This window comes from Scomber japonicus, chromosome 13, assembly GCF_027409825.1.
Source record: "Scomber japonicus isolate fScoJap1 chromosome 13, fScoJap1.pri, whole genome shotgun sequence".
In the NCBI taxonomy this organism is placed as follows: domain Eukaryota; kingdom Metazoa; phylum Chordata; class Actinopteri; order Scombriformes; family Scombridae; genus Scomber; species Scomber japonicus.
The window spans coordinates 29,803,768-29,822,847 of NC_070590.1; the positions used below are offsets into that span (position 1 = coordinate 29,803,768).

The following is a 19,080-nucleotide window of genomic DNA, read 5'->3' on the forward strand; positions in this document are numbered from 1 at the left end:
GATATTCCAAAGGAGATTAGGACATTAGAACAAGATGAACAGGAAGAAACAGAACCGAAGGAACCCAAGATCACAAGACTGATGCAAAACAAGCAAACAAGTGAGAGCATTGCACTGGAAGAAAGAGAAGAAGTGGAACTTTTGAGAAAGGATCTCAACAAAACGAAGGAAGAAGTTGAAGCTGCCATGAACATCATCAGTGGAGAGAGAGAACAACTCAGTCAAATGAAAATGGGCATTGAAAAAGAGAAAGAGAAACTTTTCAATGAGAAAGAAGAATGGAAGCAAACGTTTGAGATGGAAAAACAAGACCTTGAAAACTTGAAGTCAGAGCTGAAACAAGAGAGAGAAGATCTAGGTAAGGTGAATGAGATGATGAATAAAGAGAAACTGGACTTGGAGTTGATGAGTTCTGGCATCCAGAAGCAGATCAGTACATTAGAGCAAGATAAACAAGAAGAAGTAGAACTGAAGGAACCCATGATCACAAGACTGATACAAGAACAGAAAACCAGTGAGACTATTGCACTACCAGAAAGAGAAGAACTTGAACTTGTGAGAAAGGATCTCACCAAGAAAGAGGAGGAAGTTGAAGCTGTCATGAACAGCATCACTGGAGAGAGAGAAAAACTCAGTCAGATGAAGATGGACATCGAGAAAGAGAAAGAATTACTTCTCAATGAAAAAAAAGGATGGAAGCAAATGTTTGTGATGGAAAAACAAGAACTTGAAAGCTTGAAGGCAGCACTGATACAAGACAGAGAGGCTCTAGAGCAAATGAATGAGATGTTGAAGAAAGAGAAGCTGCGATTGGAGCTGATGAGGTCTGATATCCAGAAGCAGATTAATAAATTAGAACAAGATGAAGATGATGAAGTACAATTAAAGGAACCCAAGACCACAAGACTGACAAAAGAACAGCAAACCAGTGAGAGCATTGTACTGGAAGAAAGAGAAGAAGTGGAACTTTTGAAAAATGATCTCCACAAGAAAACGGAAGAAGTTGAAATTGCCATGAACAGCATCAGGGGAGAGAGAGAACAACTCAGTCAAATGAAAATGGGTATTGACAGAGAAAATGAAATACTTATCAATGAGAAAGAAGGATGGAAGAAAACATTTGAGATGGAAAAACAAGATCTTGAAAACTTGAAAGATCAGATGACACAAGAGAAAGAGGATCTAGATAAATTCAATGAGAAGATGAAGAAAGAGAAACTGGACTTGGAGTTGATGAGGTCTGACATCCTTCAACAAACTGACTTATTACAACGAGATAAGGAAGATACGAAAGACCAAAAAGACAAGTTAAAAATGACAAAGGTTGAGCTTCAAAAGAAGAAAGAGCATGTTGACAGTCTGTTTGATGAGATAAACAGAGAGAAAACCAACATTAAAGATCTGACCCTTCAGGTTCAGACAGCAAGAGACCAACTGGAAAACGTCATGAACATTTTTGCTTTAAAACAAAAGGAACAAGAAGTCAAAGATGGTGAGATCAAAACAAAAGAAGAAGAACTTCAAATCAGTAAGAACACCATACTGGCAGAAAGAGAAGAACTTGAACTTTTGAAGAAGGATCTGAACAAGAAGAAGGAAGAAGTTGAGGCTGCCATTAACAGCATCAGTGGAGAGAGAGAAATACTCAGTCAGATGACTACAGACATTGAAAAAGAAAAAGAAATACTTATCAATGAGAAAGACGGATGGAAGAAAACATTTGAGATGGAAAAACAAGATCTGGAAAACTTGAAAGATCAGATGACACAAGAGAAAGAGGATCTGGATAAATTCAATGAGAAGATGAAGAAAGAGAAACTGGACTTGGAGTTGATGAGGTCTGACATCCTTCAACAAACTGACTTATTACAACGAGATAAAGAAGATATGAAAGACCAAAAAGACAAGTTAGAAATGACAAAGGCTGAGCTTCAAAAGAAGAAAGAGCATGTTGACAGTCTGTTTGATGAGATAAACAGAGAGAAAACCAACATTAAAGATCTGACCCTTCAGGTTCAGACAGCAAGAGACCAACTGGAAAACGTCATGAACATTTTTGCTTTAAAACAAAAGGAACAAGAAGTCAAAGATGGTGAGATCAAAACAAAAGAAGAAGAACTTCAAATCAGTAAGAACACCATACTGGCAGAAAGAGAAGAACTTGAACTTTTGAAGAAGGATCTGAACAAGAAGAAGGAAGAAGTTGAGGCTGCCATTAACAGCATCAGTGGAGAGAGAGAAATACTCAGTCAGATGACTACAGACATTGAAAAAGAAAAAGAAATACTTATCAATGAGAAAGACGGATGGAAGAAAACATTTGAGATGGAAAAACAAGATCTGGAAAACTTGAAAGATCAGATGACACAAGAGAAAGAGGATCTGGATAAATTCAATGAGAAGATGAAGAAAGAGAAACTGGACTTGGAGTTGATGAGGTCTGACATCCTTCAACAAACTGACTTATTACAACGAGATAAAGAAGATATGAAAGACCAAAAAGACAAGTTAGAAATGACAAAGGCTGAGCTTCAAAAGAAGAAAGAGCATGCTGACAGTCTGTTTGATGAGATAAACAGAGAGAGAACCAACATTAAAGATCTGACCCTTCAGGTTCAGACAGCAAGAGACCAACTGGAAAACGTCATGAACGTTTTTGCTTTAAAACAAAAAGAACAAGAAGTCAAAGATGGTGAGATCAAAACAAAAGAAGAAGAACTTCAAATCAGTAAGAACACCATACTGGCAGAAAGAGAAGAACTTGAACTTTTGAAGAAGGATCTGAACAAGAAGAAGGAAGAAGTTGAAGCTGACATTCACAGCATCAGTGGAGAGAGAGCTCAACTGAGTCAGATGACTACAGAAATTGAAAAAGAAAAAGAAATACTTATCAATGAGAAAGACGAATGGAAGAAAACATTTGAGATGGAAAAACAAGATCTTGAAAACTTTAAAGATCAGATGACACAAGAGAAAGAGGATCTGGATAGATTCAATGAGACGATGAAGAAAGAGAAACTGGACTTGGAGTTGATGAGGTCTGACATCCTTCAACAAACTGACTTGTTACAACGAGATAAAAAAGATATGAAAGACCAAAAAGACAAGTTAGAAATGACAAAGGCTGAGCTTCAAAAGAAGAAAGAGCATGCTGACAGTCTGTTTGATGAGATAAACAGAGAGAAAACCAACATTAAAGATCTGACCCTTCAGGTTCAGACAGCAAGAGACCAACTGGAAAACGTCATGAACGTTTTTGCTTTAAAACAAAAAGAACAAGAAGTCAAAGATGGTGAGATCAAAACAAAAGAAGAAGAACTTCAAATCAGTAAGAACACCATACTGGCAGAAAGAGAAGAACTTGAACTTTTGAAGAAGGATCTGAACAAGAAGAAGGAAGAAGTTGAAGCTGCCATGAACACAGTCAGTGGAGAGAGAGAAATAATCAGTCAAATAACTACAGACATTGAAAAAGAAAAAGAAATACTTATCAATGAGAAAGAAGGATGGAAGAAAACATTTGAGATGGAAAAACAAGATCTGGAAAACTTTAAAGATCAGATGACACAAGAGAAAGAGGATCTGGATAGATTCAATGAGAAGATGAAGAAAGAGAAACTGGACTTGGAGTTGATGAGGTCTGACATCCTTCAACAAACTGACTTATTACAACGAGATAAGGAAGATACGAAAGACCAAAAAGACAAGTTAAAAATGACAAAGGTTGAGCTTCAAAAGAAGAAAGAGCATGTTGACAGTCTGTTTGATGAGATAAACAGAGAGAAAACCAACATTAAAGATCTGACCCTTCAGGTTCAGACAGCAAGAGACCAACTGGAAAACGTCAGGAACATTATTGCTTTAAAACAAAAGGAACAAGAAGTCAAAGATGGTGAGATCAAAACAAAAGAAGAAGAACTTCAAATCAGTAAGAACACCATACTGGCAGAAAGAGAAGAACTTGAACTTTTGAAGAAGGATCTGAACAAGAAGAAGGAAGAAGTTGAAGCTGCCATTAACAGCATCAGTGGAGAGAGAGCTCAACTGAGTCAGATGACTACAGAAATTGAAAAAGAAAAAGAAATACTTATCAATGAGAAAGATGAATGGAAGAAAACATTTGAGATGGAAAAACAAGATATTGAAAATGTTAAATATCAGATGAAACAAGAGAAAGATGATCTGGATAGAGTCAATGAGATGGTGAAGAAGGAGAAACTGGACATGGAGCTGATGAGGTCTGACATCCTCAAACAAACTGACTTATTACATCGAGATGAAAAAGATATGAAAGACCAAAAAGACAAGTTAGAAATGACAAAGGCTGAGCTTCAAAAGAAGAGAGAGCATGCTGACAGTCTGTTTGATGAGATAAACAGAGAGAAAACCAACATTAAAGATCTGACCCTTCAGGTTCAGACAGCAAGAGACCAACTGGAAAACGTCATGAACGTTTTTGCTTTAAAACAAAAAGAACAAGAAGTCAAAGATGGTGAGATCAAAACAAAAGAAGAAGAACTTCAAATCAGTAAGAACACCATACTGGCAGAAAGAGAAGAACTTGAACTTTTGAAGAAGGATCTGAACAAGAAGAAGGAAGAAGTTGAAGCTGCCATGAACACAGTCAGTGGAGAGAGAGAAATACTCAGTCAAATAACTACAGACATTGAAAAAGAAAAAGAAATACTTATCAATGAGAAAGACGGATGGAAGAAAACATTTGAGATGGAAAAACAAGATCTGGAAAACTTTAAAGATCAGATGACACAAGAGAAAGAGGATCTGGATAGATTCAATGAGAAGATGAAGAAAGAGAAACTGGACTTGGAGTTGATGAGGTCTGACATCCTTCAACAAACTGACTTATTACAACGAGATAAAGAAGATATGAAAGACCAAAAAGACAAGTTAGAAATGACAAAGGCTGAGCTTCAAAAGAAGAAAGAGCATGCTGACAGTCTGTTTGATGAGATAAACAGAGAGAGAACCAACATTAAAGATCTGACCCTTCAGGTTCAGACAGCAAGAGACCAACTGGAAAACGTCATGAACATTTTTGCTTTAAAACAAAAAGAACAAGAAGTCAAAGATGGTGAGATCAAAACAAAAGAAGAAGAACTTCAAATCAGTAAGAACACCATACTGGCAGAAAGAGAAGAACTTGAACTTTTGAAGAAGGATCTGAACAAGAAGAAGGAAGAAGTTGAAGCTGCCATTAACAGCATCAGTGGAGAGAGAGCTCAACTGAGTCAGATGACTACAGAAATTGAAAAAGAAAAAGAAATACTTATCAATGAGAAAGATGAATGGAAGAAAACATTTGAGATGGAAAAACAAGATCTTGAAAACTTTAAAGATCAGATGACACAAGAGAAAGAGGATCTGGATAGATTCAATGAGACGATGAAGAAAGAGAAACTGGACTTGGAGTTGATGAGGTCTGACATCCTTCAACAAACTGACTTATTACAACGAGATGAAGTAGATATGAAAGACCAAAAAGACAAGTTAGAAATGACAAAGGCTGAGCTTCAAAAGAAGAGAGAGCATGCTGACAGTCTGTTTGATGAGATAAACAGAGAGAAAACCAACATTAAAGATCTGACCCTTCAGGTTCAGACAGCAAGAGACCAACTGGAAAACGTCATGAACGTTTTTGCTTTAAAACAAAAAGAACAAGAAGTCAAAGATGGTGAGATCAAAACAAAAGAAGAAGAACTTCAAATCAGTAAGAACACCATACTGGCAGAAAGAGAAGAACTTGAACTTTTGAAGAAGGATCTGAACAAGAAGAAGGAAGAAGTTGAAGCTGCCATGAACACAGTCAGTGGAGAGAGAGAAATACTCAGTCAAATAACTACAGACATTGAAAAAGAAAAAGAAATACTTATCAATGAGAAAGACGGATGGAAGAAAACATTTGAGATGGAAAAACAAGATCTGGAAAACTTGAAAGATCAGATGACACAAGAGAAAGAGGATCTGGATAGATTCAATCAGAAGATGAAGAAAGAGAAACTGGACTTGGAGTTGATGAGGTCTGACATCCTTCAACAAACTGACTTATTACAACGAGATAAAGAAGATATGAAAGACCAAAAAGACAAGTTAGAAATGACAATGGCTGAGCTTCAAAAGAAGAAAGAGCATGCTGACAGTCTGTTTGATGAGATAAACAGAGAGAAAACCAACATTAAAGATCTGACCCTTCAGGTTCAGACAGCAAGAGACCAACTGGAAAACGTCATGAACGTTTTTGCTTTAAAACAAAAAGAACAAGAAGTCAAAGATGGTGAGATCAAAACAAAAGAAGAAGAACTTCAAATCAGTAAGAACACCATACTGGCAGAAAGAGAAGAACTTGAACTTTTGAAGAAGGATCTGAACAAGAAGAAGGAAGAAGTTGAAGCTGCCATGAACACAGTCAGTGGAGAGAGAGAAATACTTTGTCAGATGACTACAGACATTGAAAAAGAAAAAGAAATACTTATCAATGAGAAAGACGGATGGAAGAAAACATTTGAGATGGAAAAACAAGATCTGGAAAACTTGAAAGATCAGATGACACAAGAGAAAGAGGATCTGGATAGATTCAATGAGAAGATGAAGAAAGAGAAACTGGACTTGGAGTTGATGAGGTCTGACATCCTTCAACAAACTGACTTATTACAACGAGATAAAGAAGATATGAAAGACCAAAAATACAAGTTAGAAATGACAAAGGCTGAACTTCAAAAGAAGAAAAAGCATGCTGACAGTCTGTTTGATGAGATAAACAGAGAGAGAACCAACATTAAAGATCTGACCCTTCAGGTTCAGACAGCAAGAGACCAACTGAAAAACGTCATGAACATTTTTGCTTTAAAACAAAAAGAACAAGAAGTCAAAGATGGTGAGATCAAAACAAAAGAAGAAGAACTTCAAATCAGTAAGAACACCATACTGGCAGAAAGAGAAGAACTTGAACTTTTGAAGAAGGATCTGAACAAGAAGAAGGAAGAAGTTGAAGCTGCCATTAACAGCATCAGTGGAGAGAGAGCTCAACTGAGTCAGATGACTACAGAAATTGAAAAAGAAAAAGAAATACTTATCAATGAGAAAGATGAATGGAAGAAAACATTTGAGATGGAAAAACAAGATCTTGAAAACTTTAAAGATCAGATGACACAAGAGAAAGAGGATCTGGATAGATTCAATGAGACGATGAAGAAAGAGAAACTGGACTTGGAGTTGATGAGGTCTGACATCCTTCAACAAACTGACTTATTACAACAAGATGAAGTAGATATGAAAGACCAAAAAGACAAGTTAGAAATGACAAAGGCTGAGCTTCAAAAGAAGAGAGAGCATGCTGACAGTCTGTTTGATGAGATAAACAGAGAGAAAACCAACATTAAAGATCTGACCCTTCAGGTTCAGACAGCAAGAGACCAACTGGAAAACGTCATGAACGTTTTTGCTTTAAAACAAAAAGAACAAGAAGTCAAAGATGGTGAGATCAAAACAAAAGAAGAAGAACTTCAAATCAGTAAGAACACCATACTGGCAGAAAGAGAAGAACTTGAACTTTTGAAGAAGGATCTGAACAAGAAGAAGGAAGAAGTTGAAGCTGCCATGAACACAGTCAGTGGAGAGAGAGAAATACTCAGTCAAATAACTACAGACATTGAAAAAGAAAAAGAAATACTTATCAATGAGAAAGACGGATGGAAGAAAACATTTGAGATGGAAAAACAAGATCTGGAAAACTTGAAAGATCAGATGACACAAGAGAAAGAGGATCTGGATAGATTCAATGAGAAGATGAAGAAAGAGAAACTGGACTTGGAGTTGATGAGGTCTGACATCCTTCAACAAACTGACTTATTACAACGAGATATGGAAGATATGAAAGACCAAAAAGACAAGTTAGAAATGACAAAGGCTGAGCTTCAAAAGAAGAAAGAGCATGCTGACAGTCTGTTTGATGAGATAAACAGAGAGAAAACCAACATTAAAGATCTGACCCTTCAGGTTCAGACAGCAAGAGACCAACTGGAAAACGTCATGAACATTTTTGCTTTAAAACAAAAAGGACAAGAAGTCAAAGATGGTGAGATCAAAACAAAAGAAGAAGAACTTCAAATCAGTAAGAACACCATACTGGCAGAAAGAGAAGAACTTGAACTTTTGAAGAAGGATCTGAACAAGAAGAAGGAAGAAGTTGAAGCTGCCATTAACAGCATCAGTGGAGAGAGAGCTCAACTGAGTCAGATGACTACAGAAATTGAAAAAGAAAAAGAAATACTTATCAATGAGAAAGATGAATGGAAGAAAACATTTGAGATGGAAAAACAAGATCTTGAAAACTTTAAAGATCAGATGACACAAGAGAAAGAGGATCTGGATAGATTCAATGAGACGATGAAGAAAGAGAAACTGGACTTGGAGTTGATGAGGTCTGACATCCTTCAACAAACTGACTTATTACAACAAGATGAAGTAGATATGAAAGACCAAAAAGACAAGTTAGAAATGACAAAGGCTGAGCTTCAAAAGAAGAGAGAGCATGCTGACAGTCTGTTTGATGAGATAAACAGAGAGAAAACCAACATTAAAGATCTGACCCTTCAGGTTCAGACAGCAAGAGACCAACTGGAAAACGTCATGAACGTTTTTGCTTTAAAACAAAAAGAACAAGAAGTCAAAGATGGTGAGATCAAAACAAAAGAAGAAGAACTTCAAATCAGTAAGAACACCATACTGGCAGAAAGAGAAGAACTTGAACTTTTGAAGAAGGATCTGAACAAGAAGAAGGAAGAAGTTGAAGCTGCCATGAACACAGTCAGTGGAGAGAGAGAAATACTCAGTCAAATAACTACAGACATTGAAAAAGAAAAAGAAATACTTATCAATGAGAAAGACGGATGGAAGAAAACATTTGAGATGGAAAAACAAGATCTGGAAAACTTGAAAGATCAGATGACACAAGAGAAAGAGGATCTGGATAGATTCAATGAGAAGATGAAGAAAGAGAAACTGGACTTGGAGTTGATGAGGTCTGACATCCTTCAACAAACTGACTTATTACAACGAGATATGGAAGATATGAAAGACCAAAAAGACAAGTTAGAAATGACAAAGGCTGAGCTTCAAAAGAAGAAAGAGCATGCTGACAGTCTGTTTGATGAGATAAACAGAGAGAAAACCAACATTAAAGATCTGACCCTTCAGGTTCAGACAGCAAGAGACCAACTGGAAAACGTCATGAACATTTTTGCTTTAAAACAAAAAGGACAAGAAGTCAAAGATGGTGAGATCAAAACAAAAGAAGAAGAACTTCAAATCAGTAAGAACACCATACTGGCAGAAAGAGAAGAACTTGAACTTTTGAAGAAGGATCTGAACAAGAAGAAGGAAGAAGTTGAAGCTGCCATGAACACAGTCAGTGGAGAGAGAGAAATACTCAGTCAGATGACTACAGACATTGAAAAAGAAAAAGAAATACTTATCAATGAGAAAGACGGATGGAGGACAACATTTGAGATGGAAAAACAAGATCTGGAAAACTTGAAAGATCAGATGACACAAGATAACGAGGATATGGATAGATTCAATGAGACGATGAAGAAAGAGAAACTGGACTTGGAGTTGATGAGGTCTGACATCCTTCAACAAACTGACTTATTACAACGAGATAAAGAAGATATGAAAAACCAAAAAGACAAGTTAGAAATGACAAAGGCTGAGCTTCAAAAGAAGAAAGAGCATGCTGACAGTCTGTTTGATGAGATAAACAGAGAGAAAACCAACATTAAAGATCTGACCCTTCAGGTTCAGACAGCAAGAGACCAACTGGAAAACGTCATGAACGTTTTTGCTTTAAAACAAAAAGAACAAGAAGTCAAAGATGGTGAGATCAAAACAAAAGAAGAAGAACTTCAAATCAGTAAGAACACCATACTGGCAGAAAGAGAAGAACTTGAACTTTTGAAGAAGGATCTGAACAAGAAGAAGGAAGAAGTTGAAGCTGCCATGAACATAGTCAGTGGAGAGAGAGAAATACTCAGTCAGATGACTACAGACATTGAAAAAGAAAAAGAAATACTTATCAATGAGAAAGACGGATGGAAGAAAACATTTGAGATGGAAAAACAAGACCTTGAAAACTTGAAGGCAGCGCTGATTCAAGACAGAGATGATCTGGATAGAATGAATGAGAAAATGAAGAAAGAGAAGCTGGACTTGGAGCTGATGAGGTCTGATATTCCAAAGGAGATTAGGACATTAGAACAAGATAAAGATAAAAAAGTAGTAGAACTGAAGGAACCCAATATCACAAGACTGACACAAGAACAACAAACAAGTGAGAGCATTGTACTGGCAGAAAGAGAAGAAGTGGAACTTTTGAGACAGGATCTTAACAAGAAAGAGGAGGAAGTTGAAGCTGTCATGAATAGCATTACTGGAGAAAGAGAACAACTCAGTCAGATGAAGATGGACATCGAGAAGGAGAAAGAAATACTTCTCATTGAGAAAAAAGGATGGAAGCAGTTGTTTGTGTTGGAAAAACAAGAACTTGAAAACTTGAAGGCAGCACTGAAACAAGACAGAGAGGATCTTGATCAAATGAATGATATGTTGAAGAAAGAGAAGCTGGATTTGGAGCAGATGAGGTCTGATATCCAGAAGCAGATTAATAAATTAGAACAAGATAAAGATGAAGAACAACAACTGAAGGAACCCAAGATCACAAGACTGACACAAGAACAACTAACCAGTGAGACCATTGTACTAACAGAAAGAGAAGAAGTGGAACTTTTGAAGAAGGATCTCAACAAGAAAAAGGAAGAAGTTGAAATTGCCATGAACAGCATCAGGGGAGAGAGAGAACAACTCAGTCAGATGAATATTGGCATTGAGAGACAGAAAAACATACTTTTCAATGAGAAAGAAGATTGGAAAAGAACATTTGAGATTGAAAAACAACACCTTGAAAACTTGAAGGCAGCGCTGATTCAAGACAGAGAGGATCTGGATAGAATGAATGAGATGATGAGAAAAGAGAAGCTGGACTTGGAGCTGATGAGGTCTGATATTCCAAAGGAGATTAGGACATTAGAACAAGATAAAGATGATGAAGTACAATTAAAGGAACCCAGGACCACAAGACTGACACAAGAACAACTAACCAGTGAGAGCATTGTACTGGCAGAAAGAGAAGAAGTGGAACTTTTGAAGAAAGATCTCAACAAGAAAAAGGAAGAAGTTGAAATTGCCATGAACAGCATCAGGGGAGAGCGAGAACAACTCAGTCAGATGAATATGGGCATTGAGAGACAGAAAGAACTACTTTTCAATGAGAAAGAAGAATGGAAGAGAACATTTGGGATGGAAAAACAACACCTTGAAAACTTGAAGGCAGCGCTGATTCAAGACAGAGAGGATCTGGATAGAATGAATGAGATGATGAGAAAAGAGAAGCTGGACTTGGAGCTGATGAGGTCTGATATTCCAAAGGAGATTAGGACATTAGAACAAGATGAACAGGAAGAAACAGAACTGAAGGAACCCAAGATCACAAGACTGATGCAAAAAAAGCAAACAAGTGAGAGCATTGCACTGGAAGAAAGAGAAGAAGTGGAACTTTTGAGAAAGGATCTCAACAAAACGAAGGAAGAAGTTGAAGCTGCCATGAACATCATCAGTGGAGAGAGAGAACAACTCAGTCAAATGAAAATGGGCATTGAAAAAGAGAAAGAGAAACTTTTCTATGAGAAAGAAGAATGGAAGCAAACGTTTGAGATGGAAAAACAAGACCTTGAAAACTTGAAGTCAGAGCTGAAACAAGAGAGAGAAGATCTAGGTAAGGTGAATGAGATGATGAAAAAAGAGAAACTGGACTTGGAGTTGATGAGTTCTGGCATCCAGAAGCAGATCAGTACATTAGAGCAAGATAAACAAGAAGAAGTAGAACTGAAGGAACCCATGATCACAAGACTGATACAAGAACAGAAAACCAGTGAGACTATTGCACTACCAGAAAGAGAAGAACTTGAACTTGTGAGAAAGGATCTCACCAAGAAAGAGGAGGAAGTTGAAGCTGTCATGAACAGCATCACTGGAGAGAGAGAACAACTCAGTCAGATGAAGATGGACATCGAGAAAGAGAAAGAAATACTTCTCAATGAGAAAAAAGGATGGAAGCAAATGTTTGTGATGGAAAAACAAGAACTTGAAAGCTTGAAGGCAGCACTGAAACAAGACAGAGAGGCTCTAGAGCAAATGAATGAGATGTTGAAGAAAGAGAAGCTGGGATTGGAGCTGATGAGATCTGATATCCAGAAGCAGATTAATAAATTAGAACAAGATGGAGATGATGAAGTACAATTAAAGGAACCCAAGACCACAAGACTGACAAAAGAACAGCAAACCAGTGAGAGCATTGTACTGGAAGAAAGAGAAGAAGTGGAACTTTTGAAGAATGATCTCCACAAGAAAACGGAAGAAGTTGAAATTGCCATGAACAGCATCAGGGGAGAGAGAGAACAACTCAGTCAAATGAAAATGGGCATTGACAGAGAAAATGAAATACTTATCAATGAGAAAGAAGGATGGAAGAAAACATTTGAGATGGAAAAACAAGATCTTGAAAACTTGAAAGATCAGATGACACAAGAGAAAGAGGATCTGGATAGATTCAATGAGAAGATGAAGAAAGAGAAACTGGACTTGGAGTTGATGAGGTCTGACATCCTCAAACAAACTGACTTATTACAACGAGATAAAGCAGATATCAAAAACCAAAAAGACAAGTTAGAAATGACAAAGGCTGCGCTTCAAAAGAAGAAAGAATATGCTGACAGTCTGTTTGATGAGATAAACAGAGAGAAATCCAACATTAAAGATCTGACCCTTCAGGTTCAGACAGCAAGAGACCAACTGGAAAACGTCATGAACATTATTGCTTTAAAACAAAAAGAACAAGAAGTCAAAGATGGTGAGATCAAAACAAAAGAAGAAGAACTTCAAATCAGTAAGAACACCATACTGGCAGAAAGAGAAGAACTTGAACTTTTGAAGAATGATCTGAAGAAGAACAAGGAAGAAGTTGAAGCTGCCATGAACAAAGTCAGTGGAGAGAGAGAACAACTCAGTCAGATGAAAATGGGCATTGACATAGAAAAAGAAATACTTATCAATGAGAAAGAAGAATGGAAGAAAACATTTGAGATAGAAAAACAAGACCTTGAAAACTTGATGGCAGTGCTGATTCAAGACAGAGAGGATCTGGATAGAATGAATGAGATGTTGAAGAAAGAAAAGCTGGGATTGGAGCAGATGAGGTCTGATATCCAGAAGCAGATTAATAAATTAGAACAAGATAAAGATGATGAAGCACAATTAAAGGAACCCAAGACCACAAGACTGACACAAGAACAGAAAACCAGTGAGAGTATTGTACTGGAAGAAAGAGAAAAAGTGGAACTTTTGAAGAAGGATCTCAACAAGAAAAAGGAAGAAGTGGAAATTGCCATGAACAGCATCAGGGGAGAGAGAGAACAACTCAGTCAGATGAATATGGGCATTGAGAGACAGAAAGAACTACTTTTCAATGAGAAAGAAGAATGGAAGAGAACATTTGAAATGGAAAAACAAGACCTTGAAAACTTGAAGGCAGTGCTGATTCAAGACAGAGAGGATCTGGATAGAATGAATGAGATGATGAAGAAAGAGAAAGTGGACTTGGAGTTGATGAGGTCTGATATTCCAAAGGAGATTAGTACATTAGAACAAGATAAAGATGAAGAAGTAGAACTGAAGGAACCCAAGATCACAAGACCAACACAAGAACAGCAAACCAGTGATAGCACTGTACTGGTCGAAAGAGAAGAACTTGAACTTTTGAGAAAGGATCTCGACAAGGAGAAGGAAGACGTCAAAGCTGCCATGAACATTATCAGTAGAGAGAGAGAACAACTCAGTCAGATGAAGATGGGCATTGAGGGAGAGAAAGCTTTCTCACTTTTCAGTGAGAACGAAGAATGGAAGAGAACATTTGAGATGGAAAAACAAGACCTTGAAAACTTGAAGGCAGAGCTGAAACAAGAGAGACAGGATCTAGACAGAGTTAATGAGATGATGGAAAAAGAGAAACTGGACTTCGAATTGATGAGTTCTGACATGCAGAAGGAAATTGATACATTCGAAGAAGATAAACAAGAAGAAGTAGAACTGAAGGAATCCAAGATCACAAGACTGATACAAAAAATGCAAACCAGTGATAGCATTGTACTGGCAGAAAGAGAAGAACTTGAACTTTTGAGAAAGGATCTCGACAAGAAAAAGGATGAAGTTGAAGCTGCCATGAACATCATAAGTGGAGAGAGAGAACAACTCAGACTGTTAAAGATGGACATTGAGAGAGAGAAAGAAATACTTTTCAGTGAGAAAGAAGGATGGAAGCAAACGATTGAGATGGAAAAACAAGAACTTGAAAACTTGAAGGCAGCGCTGAAACAAGACAGAGAGGATCTGTATAATATGAATGAGATGGTGAGGAAAGAGAAACTGGACTTGGAGCTGATGAGGTCTGACATCCAGGAGCAAATTAATACATTGGACCAAAATAAAGATGATGAAGTAGAACTGAAGGAATCCAAGACCACAAGACTGATAAAAGAAATGCAAAGCAGTGACAAAACTGAACTGGCAGAAAGAGAAGAGCTTGAATTTTTGAAGAAGGATCTCAACAAAAAGAAGGAAGAAGTTGAAGCTGCCATGAACACAGTCAGTGGAGAGAGAGAAAAACTCAGTCAGATTAATATTGGCATTGAGAGACAGAAAGAACTACTTTTCAATGAGAAAGAAGAATGGAAGAGAACATTTGAGACAGAAAAACAACATCTTGAAAATGTTAAAGATCAGATGAAACAAGAGAAAGAAGATCTGGATAGAGTGAATGAGATGATGACAAAGAAAAAACTGGACTTGGATCTGATGAGGTCTGACATCCTCAAACAAACTGACATATTAATGCAAGATAAAGAAGATATGAAAGATGAGAAGGACCAATTAGAAGTCACAAAAGCTGAGCTTCATAAGAAAAAAGAGCATATAGACAGTCTGTTTGATGAGATAAGCAGAGAGAAAACCAACATTGAAGCTGCCGTGAACAGCATCAGTCGAGAGAGAGAACAACTCAGTCAGATGAAGATGGATATTGAGAAAGAGAAAGAAGACATGACTTGTTACTCTGAGTTGTTAGAAAGAGAGAAGGAAGGTCTGACAAGTATCCTGTCAAACATGAGAGAGGAAATGGAAAAAGAATGGAAGAAAAAGTTAGAGTTGGAAAAACAAGAAATAAAGGCAGAGCTGAAACAAGAGAGAGAGGAACTGGAGCTGATGAGGTCTGAAATCCAGAAGCAGATTAATACATCAGAAATAGATAAACAATATGTAAAAGCAGAGAAAGATAAGTTGATACAAAAGAGTGATGAAACCACTGAACATGTCTATCTCCTTGATGAGATCACCCACCCCGAGCTGAAAATCAGAAAGGGCCAGCTTACTAATGTAATGAACTCCATGGAAACATTTAGAGACAAGCTAAAACAGTTTAATCAAAGGACATATGAAGAGTTTAGAAATAATATGGACAGATTGGAGCAGAAAAACAGAGAAATACTGCATTTCAACACAATACTTGAACACAAGTGTTATGTACTTAATGAACAGAAAAATAAGATTATTAGTCACTATGACCTGATACAAAAAGAGGAAAAACATGTGCTGTTAATCAAGTGTGATAAGGCCGTACAAACTATGTTTGTAGGAGAAGAATTGCTCCAAGAGTTTGAAAGTGAGAAGGATGCTCTGCACACAAGTGTTATGATCGAGACTGAAGAATTTGAACATCAGTCGATGTTAAAGGAATATACACGTGATACTGAAAGAAAAGATAAACACGTTGAAACTGAGAGGGAAGATCTGCTGATGGTGATGGAGTATGAAGAAGTGGAAAATGAAATAAAACAGAAGCTTGCAAGCATATCTGAGTTGACAGCAGAGCAAAAAGATGTAACAGATGGGAAAATTTCAAAAAGTGAAGGTTTGCGAAAGATGTGGAAGGATACAAAAACCGAACGGAAGGAGATAGATCAGATGAAGCGGAGGAGTCATGAGATGAAAAACAACCTGGAGAAAAGACTAAAGGTGATCAGTCAGTTTGTTAAAAGAACATGGAGACAGAGAGAAAAGGAACCAAAGCTGGAACAAGGACTAACTGGGACAAGTCAAAGTGACTGGGAGAAAGACTGCAAAACACTTGATGAAAAACACACAGAGCTCCAACAGCTTAAGGTTCAGATGCTCAGTGAGATTGGGAAACTCCAGGTCAGAGACAAAGTGTTGAGGACAGTTAAAGCCAGCGACAAAGCTAATCAAACCACAGAAGCCTCCACCGAAACATATCAAGAACTGATGAAGGGTGAAGACACTGAAGCAGCTCCACACACATGCAGTAGACTCCTCCACCAGCTCCGGCAATGTTGCTATCGCTGCTGCTGCCGCCCTTCCTGTGCCTGCTGTGGGGAGCTGTGCCCAGACGAAAGATGAGACACAGGCCTGTAAGTGTCAATGGCTTTTCTTAATGAAGTATGACTCAATCTGTTTGATTACACAAACCAAGATGGCATGAGCATTTTGAAATAATGTATGTGTGTTTGTTTTACAGTGACATGAAGATTCTGTCTGTTCTGGACAGCCCATTACCAGCCTGATGTCAAATTTCATGTTTCAAATTCAGAAAAAATGGCTTAAATGTAAATCAAACTATTCCTTTGACATTTTTAAACAGGACACAATGTTAAGTTCTGTTTTTACTTCAGAGTGCAAAATGTGTTTGTCTCCAAAAACGCTTTACCTTTGACATAAACATAGAAGCATAGGATTTAGTAAGATAATAAGATATAACAGTGTGCTTTAAGTATGAGTACTTCATTTTTAGTTTGCAGTTCCTGATTAATATTTGTTTATTACAATATTAATTACAATTTATTAAACTTGTGAATGAATGAACAGAAAAATAAGTCACTATGACCTGATACTAAAGAGTCTCTGTAGAGTACTTAATTACAGAGAATCTTTAGTATTTCAGAAATTATCATGTTTAATTGCTTTACATGTGTTTGATGATTGATTTCTTACTTATCTGTTACATTAAGACATGTTACATTACGTTAAGAAAACTACATACAATATTCACAAATATATATATATTTTAAAAGAATGTATTAATCCTGAGGAGGTTGTGTAGGACAGCTCTATATTTTAATGCTGTATTATGAATACACAGTATGTATTTCTTGAATAAAGTTTTATATGTAAAATAAAATAATCCACATCATTTTCTCTTTCCTATCCTTTTTCTCTCTCTTCTGTCAAACACAGTAAATAGGGTCATAACACCTTATTATGGACCCTGGAGTTCCAGAATAAATAAGGAACATCTCAATCTTGACTTTATCTTCATATAAGTAATAATATAGTGTGCGCATATATATATATGTATACATATATACAGTATATTCTTACTTATATGAATATAAAGTCTATATATATATATATATATATATAAAGTCTATATATATATATATATGAAGTACTGCATAGTTATCAGCCCTTTCACATGTTTTCTGTAACCATTTTCCAACATGTATAATATGTTTAGAAGTTAATTAATGAATTCACTTTACACAGACTTTGTCTTTTAAATCTCAAAATGTAAAGGGAAATATTGTGATCAGAGACCAAGAAGCACAGGTCTGCTGTATGTCCTTTTACCATACTGTGATACCTCATCAAAACCAGTCACTAGATTCATCAATACAGACAATAAATCACAGGGAACGTGAACAATCTATTTAGTAGTGTTCATATAACCCAATTTCTTGAATACTGAGAATTGGGTCGTAGAGTTTCCTCGTCCAAGAAAGTCTAATGATTCAAATTGACAGTGGCTTTTTTGGAGAAAAAGTACACATATTATTTACACTTTTTCAAGATTTGCCAAAACAAATAAACAAAAAACAGAATGGCACTGACAAATTCATGTTCAAAAGTCAATATCTGTTCTCACAACACCAGGTTTGCACTTGAGAGACCAAGCAATGTGATTCTCTGCATAGAAATATGAACATTGTGAATCTCATTTGGTAAATATTCACAGGAAGTGTACCCAATGTCCCCCTTCTACCTAACTTACATTGTTGATTGTGTAAATAATATATAGACTTTTCTTTCCATGCTGTGTGGATAACTGTAAATAATATAGGCTACCCATTCTTTCCTCTGGACTAGAACATCCAGTTCTGGAGAGAACACTGCAGGTGACCAGGCTTTAGCAGTCAGCCCTCCAGCTCTCTGCCTGAATATCTTTAAAGGATGAAGTTGGCAATATTCTGTATTTTTGTTATTGTCAGCAATTCTCATGGGAAGTCCAAAGCCAATAATGTGTTTGCCTCTCAGTACTTTCAGATTTCCCTACCCTGTCTGTATCGCTCAGCCTCCAGCACACTGATTTCTTCTACCATTTTAAAATGGCTCACAAATATATAGTTTAATATATTTAAACAGCTCTGTCAAAACAATTGGTCGCTGTAGTTTATAGCAGAAGTTACTCAAACATCCTTTTAAACTATCTGTCTTTTAAATCCCTACTCATAACCTGTTTTCACATATACTGAACAACAATGCCACCTACTGGCGGATTGTGGAACTGGTAGAAAGTGACCATTAAATCTGTCAGAGCTGTCAACTTTTCAGAAGTGAGTTTTGAGGGGAGTTGAGTGGGCCCCCAATTTTTTGGGTGTCTCATGGGGGGGTGTTAACAGTTGTTTTGACATTTTGATCTGACTATACTGTGAAAAAAATGATGGGTACATTTTGTAAATAAGTGTTAGGCCCCAGATCACATATTACTTTACTGGTCATACAGGACACCTTGACTGAAATGTTTAACATTCAATATTCCCATTGACAAATTATTCTAAACTGTTAAATCTCTTTCAACACTCACCACAGCAAAGGATCTCTGCTCTG

The 19,080-nt window shown here is 36.8% G+C and overlaps 3 protein-coding genes across 3 annotated transcripts; all 3 read left to right on the plus strand.

Moving 5' to 3' along the window:
• Positions 1-134: 134 nt before the first annotated feature.
• Positions 135-7,450, plus strand: LOC128370969 (myosin-11-like). The gene is made up of 6 exons (XM_053331153.1): positions 135-1,063; positions 2,750-3,038; positions 4,191-4,611; positions 4,801-4,950; positions 5,962-6,638; positions 7,414-7,450. The coding sequence occupies exons 1-6, from the start codon at positions 187-189 to the stop codon at positions 7,448-7,450; spliced, it is 2,451 nt and encodes an 816-aa protein (XP_053187128.1). The 5' UTR covers positions 135-186.
• Positions 7,451-10,308: 2,858 nt separating this feature from the next.
• LOC128370970 (trichohyalin-like) lies at positions 10,309-13,060 on the plus strand. The gene is made up of 2 exons (XM_053331154.1): positions 10,309-12,945; positions 13,037-13,060. The coding sequence occupies exons 1-2, from the start codon at positions 10,432-10,434 to the stop codon at positions 13,058-13,060; spliced, it is 2,538 nt and encodes an 845-aa protein (XP_053187129.1). The 5' UTR covers positions 10,309-10,431.
• A 26-nt stretch (positions 13,061-13,086) lies between these two features.
• LOC128370972 (interaptin-like) lies at positions 13,087-16,898 on the plus strand. The gene is made up of 3 exons (XM_053331155.1): positions 13,087-16,607; positions 16,715-16,778; positions 16,833-16,898. Exon 1 carries the CDS (start codon positions 13,102-13,104, stop codon positions 16,594-16,596), a length of 3,495 nt encoding a protein of 1,164 aa, XP_053187130.1. The 5' UTR covers positions 13,087-13,101; the 3' UTR covers positions 16,597-16,607; positions 16,715-16,778; positions 16,833-16,898.
• Positions 16,899-19,080: the final 2,182 nt, after the last annotated feature.